Genomic DNA, 14548 nt, shown 5'->3' on the forward strand with positions numbered 1-14548 from the left:
TTATATTTACGCCCCTAAATTTACTACTCTTGTTGTAATGTGCCCTAATCTTTGAATTTTGTTAACATACGATTTATTTTTTAGGTTGCAATGCCCATCTTTGCCCTAAAGAAGACAAAAATGTTCATAAAAAAAATTCCAAAAAAAAAAAAAAAAAAACTAACCCACTGTTTTTTCCCGAATTTTTTATTTTTTATTTTAGGGTTTTTTTTTTTTAATCCTTTTTGGGAGGCAAAAGGGAGACATTGTAACCCCACTAGTAAATTATTAGAATACATTGACCAAATTGAAATATTAGAAAATATTGCAAATTGGGTGGTAAATTGAGGGTAAGTGTAGTGTTTTTTTTTTTCTTGAGTACATAAGAAATTAAATGGAGTTAAGTTGTATAGGGTAAAATTACTCTTTGATGAACTTTGTTGCAAAACCATAATTTAGTGACCTCAGTTTCATGAGACGTGGTTTCTAACTGATTAAGTTTTCTCATAAAAACTACAAAACCATAACTTGAAATGAGTGAGAGAAATTAAGATATCTGCTATAAAATGATGAAATTCTCAATACGTTAAGTTTCGATTTTGGGATGGTTTGTATTAAGCTGAAGTAGTCACCCTAAAAAATGATGTCATGACTCCAATAAACTATTTCAATAATTATTAATGAAAAATATTTGAATATTACAAATTTTATTATAATTTCTTTACAAACTCATGTGATACTTGGTATCCTGACGTCACTCATGATTAATAAGGCAATCTTTTATCTCATGGACAGTGGATTTTGAAGCTAGGCTTTTGATAGCTGCATTATTGGAAATCCAGGTAAATTGAGGAGAGTCTTATGTTCCTAGTAAATAAGGTAGTCGGGCTCTCCATAATAGGATTCTTTGGAGATGAAGGCTATGAAGCAATTAAATTTTACAACGTTTAACAGTGTACATAGTATTAGTTCATTTAAAAGTTTTTAATAGCGTAATAATGTAAACAACATATATCCTCCTCTGTTGCCCTTTCCTTATTCAATTAAAAAAAAAAAAAAAAAAAAAAAAAATGTAAACAACATATATACTATTAAATAGAAAAAAATAATAATAATAACCCAAACCATAAAATGACTTCTTCTTTTTTCATTTTAGGGTTAATACACATTTTTATTTTTTTTCACCTGAGATTTAAATCTTATTACAAATGGTACCCGACTTACGGGGAAAGACCAACTTAGTACCTATGTTAGGTTCCGTCACACGTGTCATCACATATAAATGTCACGTGTCATAAAAAAAATAAAATTAAAATAATTAAAAAAACTAAACCCTAAAAAGAAAGAATTGAAAATTTATGGCCAATGTGGGTGGCCGAACCACTCCAAAGGGCCTTAGGGGTAGCCGAGCTACCCCTTTTTGGCCATTGGGGGTGGCCGAACCTTCCCCAAGGCAGCCACCCCATAATTTTTTTTTTTATTATATATATATTTTTTTTAGGGTTTAGTTTTTTAATTGCTTTTTTTTTTAATAAAAAAAATGTAATTATTTTATTATTATTATTATTTTATTTTTATGACACATGGCATTTGTTCGTGACAACACGTGGTATTTCGTTAGTTTGGGATAACGGAACCTAATGTCGGTATTAGGTTGATATTTTCCCGTAAGTCAAATACCATTTGTGATAGGATTTGAACTATAGGTGAAAAAAAATAAAAATGTACAAATCTAAGTACTATAAAAATAATTAACCATCTCCAGGAGATAATTCAATCTGAGAACCACGTTTCATTAAACGAATGTCACTAATTTGAATTCCTATGTCCCCTCTTGTGTGAAGTTGTGAACATGTGAAAAAAAAAAAAAAAAAAGAAGAAGTAATTAACCCTTCATTTTAAGTCAACCTTGTGATGGATTTATGAAGCTTTAAATTATATATAATCACGTGTCGGTGTCTTAAAACATGATCAAGGTTGGAAGGCCCCCCACCTGGACAAGGAATCCTTAATTAAAACTAAAAAATAAACATAAACTGCACGTGCATACTTAAATGTCTATAGTTTGCCACTGCCACACATGCATAATAGGATGCAACTGACAAATCAAATAAAAAGAATACATATGATACAGAGTGTCATTGTTCCTTGGCATTTCATTTTTACTAGATATCCAATATCATGAATGTATGATATCCAATTTGTTTTTTTTTTTTTTTTTTTTTATAGCAAATAAGGAAAGGATTACAAGGATTATAACATTGAAAATTGGGTGGCCTCTTTAACAACGGACAAAAAAAAAATTACAATACGAGAAATTCAAGTAAAAAAGTAGAAAATGGGTTATAAAATTATTCGGACCTCTCAATAACGGTCGCTAAAAACGGTTTAAACACCAATATAGAATAAGCGGTTTCGGCCTGATTATAAAAGTGAATGGAGGAGTTCTTGCCCTCTAAGTACCAGAGACATACAATTATCTCTCAAAATCCATAACAAATTACAATTATCCAACCAAAATCCATAACATTTTGTAAACCAAAAGAAAGTCAAATAGGCCATATGGGTCGGTTCTAATTTAGAGGCTTCTTCTAGGTTGGATTTACCATTGGTGATTTCAAAAGTGTTGCATGAAAAGATTATGATGATGGTGTTGGTGTTGGTGTTGGTTGTGAGGAATGAGGTTGAAGAAAGAGAGATAGAGAGATGGGCTTTATAAGAATAATTCTATAAGTCACTCTTGTGTTCTTTAAAGAATGGTGTGGCTCTTAAAATTATTATTTGATCAAAATTCAATAATAATCGATCACAAGTCTAATGATTATTTTAAGAGTCACATCATTATTGGAGGGACACGAAAAAAACTTGTAGCATTACTCGTTTTATAAAGGTTAGTGTTGGTTGAGCTTTGTGTTTGTGGTAGTTTTGGATTTTAAAGAATATATTTTTTCTCTTAAAGGAAAGAATTGTTTTTACTTCGGTTTATAAATTTATAATGTATTTCTTTCATGTTAATGAAACAATTATGTACTCTACATATGCCGAGAGACAAGGGTATAACTGTAAAAGTATATGGTAAAGTCCCCCAAGTCACTATGTTTTCCTAAAAAAATTTCTTAAATATCCTTATAACTCCTTAGAAATTAAATTTTTACCCCCTTAATTATTATTTTTTTGTTAGTTTTACTCCCAAAACTTCAAGTGCTAGTTTTGTCCATGGGTGTAAATATGGGTGGATATTAAGTATTAACCACCCGCATCTATTATCTACCTATGCGGATGTGGATGCAGGGCCAACTTAATAGATTTTGAGGCTTAAGGCGACAAATTTAAGTGGGGCCTTTTTATATTTAAATATTTAATTAAATAATTTTAATTTTAAACCAGTCTTCTCACTTTTTTCTCTTAATTTTTTACAAATGAGATACAAAATTCATCTCTTCTAAGAGACATTTAATTTAAACAAAGGACATATTTTCTGTTGAGCTACTAGATATAGTTCATTTTATGCATAATTTAATTTGCGCAAAACGCAAAATAAAAATTATTTTAATGAACAAACTTAGATGACATGTGGGTTTTAAGTTTATGTGAAAGTATGAGTTTAGTTAATGTTTAGGGGTGCCATTAATGTGACTTCCATTTTTTTCTTTATTTTCTCCTTAAGTCTCAATATATTGGGATTCAATTATTTGTAATTATTTTATCATAATTGGGGTCTTAATTAAAGAGCATTGACTAACTTTTATGTCATAATTGGGGCCTTTTATTGGGGGCCTAAGACGATTGCGTAATTCGTCTAGGCATTTAGCCAATTATGTGCAGATACAGTTAGCAAAAATTATTATTCGCGTATACGGATGCAAGTAGTAATTTTAGGGAATGTGGATGTGGTTCCACATTCCCTTTATATATATATATATATATATATATATATATATATATATATATCTTTTTTGATTAAATTGTCCTATATGTTTTTTTTTTTTTTGTTCTTTTTTTTCTTCAAATATTTGTTCCCTTTACCAACTATAAATAGATGATGTAGTGTAACAATACAATCCTATATTGAAAAAATGATGAGTAGCCCATGTACAATAAGTGATTTGTAAATGAGTAATGCCAGCTACATCTTTTTATCCTCCTAAAATCCTCCTAAAGCTAATGTAGCTTTTAAAATCATCATTCGATCAAAATTCAGGTACGATTCATTTAAAATTTAATGGTGATTTTAAAAGCCACATCAACTTTAGAAAGATTTTAGGAGGATAAAAAGATGGTACTAGCATTACTCTTTGTAAATATAGTTATGAGTGCTAAATTTCACATTGCCTAATTATTAGGTACAACTGGGCTTTATAAAAAATTAGAAAGACACTCTAAATTGACTAGTTATTTTGGGTTGATAGAGCATATGTAGCTAGTGTTTTTTCCTTGGTTGAGGGGGAGTTTGTAACACATTGATCCCATATTGAAAAGATGAGGAGTAACTTACATAGAGTTGGTGAATTATAAAAATAGTCGTGAATGTCAAGTCCCAATGAAAAACTAAGCTTTATAGGAAATTATAAGAAAGCTTCAAATTAACTAGTCATTTTGGGTTGATAGGCTTTTCCCTAGGTCGTTATATGTAGGAAGCTACATAATGTATAAGATTAAAATTTCATAGCAAAATGGTAAGAAAGTATGATACGAATAATAATAATGTCTACCGAGTAATTTAAGGTCTATATGGGCATCCATAAGCTTATGTAAAAACTAAAATGCTTTTTTGTATTTACTAGAAGGGAATTGCAACTTCAAAGCCCAAAAGACCCATTCCCTCGTGTGTGGATAGCAGATAATAATTGCATTTAATAACACAATTACCACACGGATATTAATAACATAATACAGATGAGGATACCTAAAAGTATTGTCAATAACCACATATGCAACCGCATTTACGCCCCTAATGCCCGGCTAAGAGATAGATGACAAATGTATAGACAAAATGGAATAAAAATGATTTCAACCTAATTTAAAGGAAATTCATGTAATGTTTTAAGTTATTTTGGTGTGTTTTGAAACAAAAAAACGTTAACCTTCCTAGCACGTGGAGAGCATGACACGATCCAATACATACAGACCCTAATCGCGTCCTAGACCACGCTTGCCAAGCTACAACATTCGAAGAAGACAAAAATTAGAGGTGAAATGGTGGTTACGATTAGCGGTTATCGACTAAAATTACTAATTATAACCGCCTAAGCAGTTAGTAAAATCGGCTAACTGCCTAGGCATATAACCATTAACTGCTTTTTAAAAGGAAAAAAAAAAAATCAAAACTGTACTGTTTATAGAGTTTATACATTATTTATATATTTAAACACAAAACAACGTCACCGTTCAGTTGTGACGAGTGGACGGTTAATAAGTAATAACGGAGAGATATTTTGGCCCTTACAGAATCTTCTCAATGACCTAGTCGACCTGTAATTAAATCCCAAACAGTAACGACGTCGTATCGGTCATTTTGCCTCTTATCCTCAAAACGCCTCGTAGATCGGAAACTCTTCCAGGCCCCAATATCTGAAAAACCAGGGAGCTCAGAACCTCAGACCAACAAACTCCCACTCGCAAAATCCGAATCCATAGCCCGAAAAAGCTCCTCAAGGACCTCCAGACGCCATGGCTTTGCCTGACATAGTCGAGTATGCCCGCAACTTCGCTGTCATGGTCAGAGTCCAAGGCCCTGTAAGTTCCACTCCTCTCCCTTTCTACGTGTAAATTTGTTTTCACTGGTAATGAATTTGAACTTCCTTTTATTGATATTTAGGACCCAAAGGGCTTGAAGATGAGAAACCACGCTTTCCACCTATACAAGTGAGTCAAAATTGTCAATCACATCTCTATAACCATTTTGAATTTTGGGTTTTATAGCCCTTATTTAAGTTTTTGTCTATTTGGGCCTTTGTAGTTCTGGCAAAACAACGTTATCGGCTTCTGGGTTTTTGCTTCCTGATACACTTTACGATGCTGAGGTAGCTAAGCGTCTTTGCGGCCACAATGATGGGTGCCCGGTATTGGTTGTGACTGTTGCGTCTGTTGTTGAGCCTTTTCTGTCACTGCAACATCGAGAGAACTTTTCTGAGGTTGAAAAATTTGTCATATATTGTAAATGAGTGGTTAATGTTATTTTTGGGGTTGGGTTTTTAGTGTGTTTGGTTTGGCTTTTGTGCTTTGCAGGGCCGGCCTGAGTTGATTCCCGGTGTTCAGATTGATATTATGGTAGAGGTATGGGAATATTTATAACGGTTTGTTACTTGGGGTGACAGCTATTTGTGGTTGACTTGTTGGCTTGGATGAGATGTGTTAATGTGATTTGATTTGCAGCGAAAAGTGGGGTCGGGGAAGGAGTCGATGGATTTGGATGAAGGAGCTCCTTGTTGGATTGCTGCACAAGTTTTAACATTAGTAGGTGTTTCATTTGTTCATTTGTCTAGTTGTATTGAAAGAGGCATAAGGAGCCTCAATTGTCGTATAGCTGTAAAAGGAGCTTGTAACCTTGCAATATATGGGATGTTAAGTTATCATTTCTTTCCCTATTCGTTGTTGGCAATTATTGACAAGATTAGTGATGATGGTTTTCATTGTCTTGTGTAAATTGAATATCCTTATTATGCTAATATGAAATTTTAAGCACAAATTCACCTTAGTAGATGTAAATGGAAGTCATCAAGGCTAGCTATAGTAATATATTTTTACTATGCATAGTAGAAAATATAAAGGAGGCATTTCATAAAATTATAAAACTGATCACCTGGTATATTTTGTTTGATGCTTCGAATTCTAATGTTGGCCTCACATAATAATGGAATTCTGTTTACACCTTGATTATATATATTTGGCAATAACTTAATGATATGTTTCATCACGAGACTGCAATGCTATTGTCATGGTTAATTCTTATTGTCAGTAACACTGGAAGTTATGATTAGTACTTTATGATTTGTTGCCCCCCTTTCTTGTTATTGCTGGAATGTATCCTAGTTAACTTTTTATACTTGCTTCATGGCTTTCAGTGCTGAATAAATTTTTATATTTGCAGGCTGACATCCCTGCATCTGCTCTTGCTCTCCAAACTCTTACTGAAGCTTCCTTGGGCACGCCACAGAATGGATGGGAGGTTGGTTGGTCTTTGGCATCACACAATAACAGTCCGCAGCCTTTTATGGATGCCATTCGAACACAGGTTGGTTGGGGAGAAAGTTTTCAATTTTAATTTATCATCAATTCAAAATTTATTTGAACTAAAAAAAATTTGTACATCAAGCAAGAATGAGGAAAACCAGAAACACTGAAGTCATCAACTGAACTTCAAACATAATATTGTTTAACTAATCAGCTTCCCATAGAGACATGTCTTTCTGAAATACAATGCCAGGACTCGTAGTGTTTAGAACAATCAAGTGATGCCCAACCAAATTAAAAGAGTTTATTCTCTCATGTCTAATTTTTTGCAGCCTGTATTTAATCTGCTGTTTGCTTGAGAAATCTGGGAATGTATTAACATAATTGGGAGCTCCTATTCTGCTGATCTGCTGGCATGAGAGGGCACTGTAATCCAAAAAACAAGTCAATAATAATTATTTTCCAAAAGATGTAGTGCACCTTGTATTGACTTTGGACATTGGTTAGCTGAAATTCTATTGAAGCTTTTGGCTTTAGCAGCTGCAATTGAATGTAGAGATGAAAATGGGAACAGTTTGTATATATATATATATATATATATATATATATATTTTTAACACATTTTCATAGCAGAACCTGAGTAGGGGATGCAATTTGATTTCGATTCACATCTGAAATGGTTGACCTAAAGAGTAAGTCGAAGAAATCCATACCAGAGGTCATCAAAAAGAATTTCTTGTAAACCTTGTAAATAAGCACTATCCAGTTCACAAACGCTATCTAGTTCCGAATCACTATTTCTTCTTTTTTGGGTGAAATGATAAAACATTAACATGATATTCAATTTGCCTTTTGAATTTATTATTATTTCATATTCTTTTCTATCTTATGTACAAGCAATTTTTAAATGATTCGGATCAAGCGTGATGCTAAATCTTTCTTGGAGAGTCAGAGCCATTTGGCAGTGGGAGAATCAGGCAATTCAAGTCTTTTGGGAAAGTCAACAACTAGAATTGTGATTCTTGGAGTTTCCTTATCTCCCAAGGTAAAGTAAATTTTCTGTTCTTACCTTCTCTACTAGCATAGCACATGGTAATAAATTCAAATTTAGTATAAGCTGAGTATTTGCTGGCATCATTTTTCTTGTGGAAGTTTTCTAGACACTCAATTTATATTTGTGAGAGTGAATGGTGAATTCATGTTATTTAGGATGTGCCAAATATCATTATATCACCCTCCATTAAGAGGGGGGATTTTCTTCTGGCAGTGGGTTCTCCTTTTGGTGTCCTGTCACCTATGCACTTCTTTAACAGGTAGTGTTGTCTTTCTGCATAAATTTATTTTCTGTTAAAACTTCAGTTTGGTTTCTTCAGAAGCTTGCATAGTGAATCACTTTCTAGCTTTAAATTGTAGTTAAACTTCTTAAATAATTTGTACAGCGTCTTCTGGTGGTGTTGTTGTTGTTGTTGTTTACAATTGATACTATTTTCATATTATAGGAATATTTCTTGTCTCGTACCCTTTCATATTTAAATTCACTATGGTATCCTTTGTCTTTTGTCAATTTACTCTTTTCTATTCTTATTATTTTTATGTCATACTTTTTTTGGCTGTCATTTTGTATACTGCATAATGGCCAGATTAATTTCCTTTGTTATCCACTTATCTCCCCATTCAGTTGAAGTTCTTTAGTCTTCCCCATTGACTAGAGGGGAGAGTTTATGTTAATAACTTGATTTCCATGGTCCTCTAGCTGTTGTACCCTTTTTAGTTTTTTCTTTTTAAAAAAATTGGCAACACATGCACCCGATGGGATTCAAGCCCCCAAACCTTACCCACCAACTCCGTACTTATGGGGGGAGGTACCACCACTTGGCCCACAGGCCCTTAGCTGTTGTGCTTATATCGAAAAGAAAAGAAAAATTCCTTTGGCTGTTGTGATGATGATTAGAAGGTGTGCAAAATATTGAAAGTAATTTTTTTTTGGGTGCTACTCATATATAAACATTGTTATTGTATTTCAAATAGCACGATTGACTTAGTTTGAGTATACTTAACACTGCATTGGGTCACAAAAATCAATCTTTTTGTTATGAATAATACTTTATTAGAAGAAGAGGCAAAGCTCTCGCACATGAAAAGTATACTGAAACCACTACCCTATTGGTGTCAAAAATCTAAAAAGCTAACAAGATCTAAGAGATTGAGGAAGAAACATTAGGAACACTAGCATATAACCCACATCATGCGCAGGTTTTTTTATTTATTTTTAATTATGATTTAAATTCAAAGATTTTTTTGAAGAAACATCTTGTGATTTTTTTAATTTTTTTTTTTTTTTAAATAGAATAATAATATTGGGAAAAAAAAGTATAGGATCTAAAAGAGATTATGATCTTACCCAATCTATAAGGGACTCCAGCTCCCAATCTTGAATTGCCCTAAAGAAACTCGAATTCCAATATATATAAGTGCCGGAGGGGTCCAAATAATCTGACACTAAGGCCTCATTGCCACGAGCTATAGAATAGAGTTCCAGGAATGATGACTTGAGAGTCACTTCTTTGCACCAAACATCCTGTCAAAAATGAACCCTAACTCTTTAGGAGACCAAGTTGGAGAAATTCTTCCAGCCATTCCTAATATTCCTCCACAGGCCCACCTCATATGGTGCTCAAGTTTCCTCTGAACACCAGCCCTCTCTAAATCCCACACTTCTCCACAATCACCTGTCTCCGTAAGGAATTCCTTCTTGTGTGAATCTCCAAAGCCATGTACCCAATAAAGCTTTATTAAACAACATGAGGTTTTTCACACCCAACCCTCCTCTAGGAACTGGGTAGCAAACATTCTTCCAATTCACTAGATGAAGCTTAGACTCACCATCAAAACCATCCCCAAGAAAGTCCCTTTCAATGTACTCCAATTTTCTAGCTATACCAGCTGGTAAAGGGAAAAGGGACAAGAAGTATGCAGATAAAATGGATAACTTGCTCTTGATAAGGGTTAGATGACTTCCTCAAGACAAATAGATATTTTTCCAACTAGCCTATCTTCTTTCCATTTCTTCAACTACCTTGTACCAAATAGCTTTGGACTTGAAAGAAGCGCCTAGGGGAAGTCTCAGATATTTCAACAGTAGAGAAGAAATACTACAATTCATAATGTCGGCCAACTCATCTTGATACGGTACATGCCCCACTGCAACCAATTCTGATTTTCGAAGATTGACCATCAAACCTGAAACAGTCTCAAAACAAGAGAAGGTGTCCCAGATATCTCAATCTGCATCACACATAATAAGAGTGCCATGTGGAAAAAGACGATGGGAGATCTCCAAAGGGGCTGTGTTTTGGAGGTCTGACTCAAAATCTAGACAAATAACCCCCAACCATAGCTCTAGACAACATCCTACTAAGAGCCTCCATGACAAGCTTTTGATTATGTGCTTGAGTCGAGCTTTTTGTTATCAAAATTTTCTATTTAACATTTTTTTTTTCTTCAGAATTGTACAATCTGAGAATATGATCTATAGCATTGCCTACCCTTTTAGAGATTTCAACGGTCAGATTATCCGGGGGACACTTTTCATTGGAATATTTATGTTAGTTGATATATGAATTTGGTACCTTTAGCTCAAATTGCACCTCCTCCCTTTGTAAGAGTAAGATAAAGGTGAAGTCGTGTCGTGGATGTGTGTGTGTGCGGGGGGGGGGGGGGGGGGGGGGGGAGGAGAGTTGGGTACACATAGTGGCCATTCAATCATTGAGACCTCATTAGTTTTTGTTCTCTCTCTGTCTCTCTCTCATGCACAAACTCAAGGTAGCATTCCATTTTGCTGACCTTTTGTAATGCGTTAGCAGTTTTTATCCTTTCTTGATTTAATAGTTTGGCTGCTTGTATCAGTATATCAGTGGGATCAACTGCCAACTGCTATCCAGCTAGTTCATCGAATAGATCATTGCTGATGGCTGACATACGGGGTCTTCCTGGTGCGAGCAGTACTCTGTTAGATTCTCAATTATTTATTTGATGCTATTGGTTTCTCATTCCTTTTAATACTGAGTCTGTCAGGAATGGAAGGTGGTCCAGTTTTTGGTGAGCATGGACATCTCATTGGCATTCTTATAAAACCGATAAGGCAAAAGGCCAGTTTTGCTGAAGTTCAGGTAACTTGAGAAGATTTCTCTCTCATTCACATAGTTTGAACTTTCCCATGATTAATTCATCGTGCAAAACTTTAGCCTTGGGTAACAGCTGGTCATTCCATGGGAAGCCGTTGCAGCTGCTTGCAATGACTTGCTGCATAAGGAGCCTCAAAATGTAGATAAAGGGATTCATTACTACAAAGAAAACATGAATGCTGGGGGGAAAGCATTTATAATTAATGGCAAAGACTTAGATGGATCCTTCAGCTATATTCACAAGCATCTTAACTCGTGTTACCCCTCCCAGTTGCCAGTTGAGAAGGCAATGGCGTCTATTTGTCTTGTTACAATTGATGATGGTGTTTGGGCATCTGGAGTTGTGCTCAACGACCAAGGCCTGATTCTTACAAATGCTCACCTGTTAGAACCATGGAGATTTGGGAAAACAACTGTCAGGAATGAAAGATATGGAACCAAATCAGAAAGTATTTCCTTCCTGTCTGAGGAATCTGCGTCTCTTGGACAAAATAGAGTTGACGGCAATGAAAAGAGTCAGAGTTTACTGCCAAAGTTGCTGAAGACTCTGAATCCTTTTGTTGTTGATGAGCATGGGCAATATAAAACAAGTCTATCTTATGGAGGCAATAAAAACATACGTGTTCGTCTGGATCATACAGAACCCTGGGTTTGGTGTGATGCTAAAGTAGTGTATGTTTGTAGAGGACCTTTGGATGTTGCCCTGCTACAGCTCGAGTATGTTCCAGATGAGCTTTCACCTATCATCATGGATTTTGAATGGCCATCTTTGGGATCAAAGGCGTATGTTATTGGACATGGATTATTTGGCCCGAGATGTGGTATAGCTTGCTTAACTTATTTCTCTGCTTTTGGTTGGTTGAAATCCCATGGAAATAAAAATATTGCATTGCGTTGGCATGACATCTTAAAAGACTTTGTTGGATTTCAAGGACTTTTCTGTGTGTGCATGTGTCACAGAATAATTTTATCAATTTTTTCCCTTACTAGTTGTGATGAGTAATGTTTTCTGAAATAACTTTTAATACTATGTTATTTGTATATTTTCTTTTTGGGTCATATGTTGGTTGAACAATTTTATGGATTAATACCACTATACCACAAGAAGACTTTAGTGGCACATGTTTGAGATTCTGATAGACTGATTTGTTCTAGTACAAGTCTTAGAAGGCCTCTTTGCTACTGCACATAAGAGAGTGTTATGTAACGAATAACACAACATTGCTAAGCATGGGGTTTTTTTTTTCCTTCATAAATACGTGATTTAATTTACTTGGAAAAAAATGACGCAGTTATAACGTAAAATTTTTTCATGTTCAAACGTATGACTATGTCCTTGAATCTGAACCTTGAAATTGCTTCTGACTCCATATGTCGTGTCTTTCACACTGATAGATGAAAATTGTTCTAGAGATGGGGTTTTTACTTCTAAGTGCCATGAAGGAGGACTAGTTTCTATTGTCATGAGATCAGCATCTATTTTTGTTCTATGTTCGTTTTGAATTTCAACCAACTAAAACAGTATAGTTCCCCCCCTCCCAGTATAGTTTCTCAAGACTTTGTGTATGATTCTGCTTTTGAATCCCCATCAGGCTTCTTCCCATCTATCAGCTCCGGTGTGGTAACAAAGGTTGTCAAAGCAAAGATTTCCCACTCATATCCATCCAATCAAGAAGGAAATACGCAAGGACACTTTCCAGTGATGCTTGAAACAACAGCTGCTGTCCATCCTGGCGGTAGTGGTGGTGCCGTTGTCAATTCAGATGGTCATATGATTGGACTTGTTACGAGGTACAGTGACTGAAATTTTGCAAACTAAATAATTTATTGAGGTCAAAGAGGGTCTTTCTTTTATTTTTTTTTTATTTTTTTTATTTTTTTAATCAGACATGCATCAATGCACTTTTTTTGCTATGCCCGTGACGTTATTCCAGTTCCACAATTTTGTGTTGTGATATCATTGATGTTATTGGTTATTGGTTTCTGTATTTTAATGTAGATGATTGGTAGTATGGCGATGCCAAATCCATGAGTATATATTTCCTTGGTTGAAGTTGGTGCTGCTTGCTACTAGGTTTTGTGTCATCTGCATCATTTAAAACAGTAGGATGGGAATTACTGGTAGAATTTTCTTTTTTGATTTTTTTTGCATTATCATCATCAACAATTCAGATTTTAAGCATGTTCCTCTTTTTTTTTTTTTTTTTTTTTTTTTTTTGTATAAGTTTCTCAAAGATTGTTAATTGACTTTCACTTGATCCAGCAACGCAAGGCATGGTGGAGGAACAGTTATACCACATCTGAACTTCAGCATTCCATGTGCCGCTCTGGAACCAATCTTCAAATTCTCAAAAGGTTATTGAGCTATTGCCTCTTTTAAACCACATGGAAGATAAGATGATTACACTTTTATTAACATTACCATCATATTAGAAAAGGTTCTGCTTCTATTATTCTTCAAAATATGATCCCAATTTTACTTTCAAAAATTTTAGCAGTTCAGGTTCTTCTGAAAATTGGCTAGGAGTATGCTTGTGGTTGTATCTGATGACTTGGCTTTTCCTACAACAGATATGCAGGATCTTTCACTTCTTCGGAGCCTTGATCAACCAAATGAACACCTTTCTTCTGTATGGGCATTGATGCCACAGCTATCCCCTAAGCCCCCTCCTTTGCCTGAGCTGCAGCAATCACCACCAGAAGATAACAACAAAGAAGAGAAAGGTTCCCGTTTTGCTAAATTTATGGCTGAAAGACAGGAGTTGCTTAAAAAGTCCGGCCAACTTGGCAAGGTGGAAAGGCTTTCTGATAAGATTATCCCAAGCAAGTTATGAACACCAGGCGATTTTGTTGCACTGCCTAATAGAGCATCAACAACACTGAGATCAAGTCCATAATAGACTATCCGGAGCAAACAGGGGCAACACAAAAAAAGAACTTTGAGAGAGAAGCACCTTGAGCGTATTGTTATGTTGTAAGGTTTATGAATAAGACGGTATATATTTGGATTGCGTTAAAATCTACTTTTGACAACAAAAGTTCCAACAAACATTATTAAATTAGCAATTGGTTTAAGGGAAAAATGTAAAATTAGTCCTTATGGTTTACCTGATTTACAATTAGCTCCATGTAGTATCAAAATGAACTCAAGAGCCCTTGATGTATGCTAAAAAAACAGTTTAGTCCCTACAATCAAATTTCGTCTGTTAATT

The 14548-nt window shown here is 34.7% G+C and overlaps 1 protein-coding gene across 3 annotated transcripts; it reads left to right on the forward strand.

Annotated features, from left to right (window-relative positions):
- Positions 1-5506: 5506 nt before the first annotated feature.
- DEG15 (protease-like protein) lies at positions 5507-14411 on the forward strand. 3 transcript variants are annotated; one of them, XR_009438928.2, is made up of 14 exons: positions 5507-5715; positions 5798-5844; positions 5939-6113; positions 6208-6255; positions 6355-6435; positions 7070-7213; positions 8075-8197; positions 8362-8465; positions 11059-11144; positions 11227-11321; positions 11410-12157; positions 12929-13127; positions 13336-13457; positions 13600-13689. XR_009438928.2 is itself a non-coding variant. In XM_059579791.2 (14 exons), the coding sequence occupies exons 1-14, from the start codon at positions 5650-5652 to the stop codon at positions 14168-14170; spliced, it is 2271 nt and encodes a 756-aa protein (XP_059435774.2). In that variant the 5' UTR covers positions 5514-5649; the 3' UTR covers positions 14171-14411. The 3 variants fall into 3 exon arrangements, 2 of the variants coding, with proteins under 2 accessions (XP_059435774.2, XP_059435775.2); XM_059579791.2 differs by lacking the exon at positions 13336-13457 and adding an exon at positions 13908-14411 and having other exon boundaries at positions 5514-5715; positions 13600-13691; XM_059579792.2 differs by lacking the exon at positions 13336-13457 and adding an exon at positions 13908-14411 and having other exon boundaries at positions 5514-5715; positions 8105-8197; positions 13600-13691.
- Positions 14412-14548: the final 137 nt, after the last annotated feature.

Source organism: Corylus avellana, chromosome 1, assembly GCF_965113065.1.
Source record: "Corylus avellana chromosome 1, dhCorAvel1.hap1.2, whole genome shotgun sequence".
NCBI classification, from domain to species: domain Eukaryota; kingdom Viridiplantae; phylum Streptophyta; class Magnoliopsida; order Fagales; family Betulaceae; genus Corylus; species Corylus avellana.

What these genes read in the sequence shown, in the direction of transcription:
- DEG15 (XM_059579791.2), top strand. Translation starts at nt 5,650, where the DNA reads ATGGCTTTGCCTGACATAGTCGAGTATGCCCGCAACTTCGCTGTCATG. An exon ending in CCTATGCACTTCTTTAACAG is followed by an intron (nt 8,466 to 11,058) that starts GTAGTGTTGTCT and finishes TGCTTGTATCAG; the next exon opens with TATATCAGTGGGATCAACTG. An exon ending in CCAGTTTTGCTGAAGTTCAG is followed by an intron (nt 11,322 to 11,409) that starts GTAACTTGAGAA and finishes CTTGGGTAACAG; the next exon opens with CTGGTCATTCCATGGGAAGC.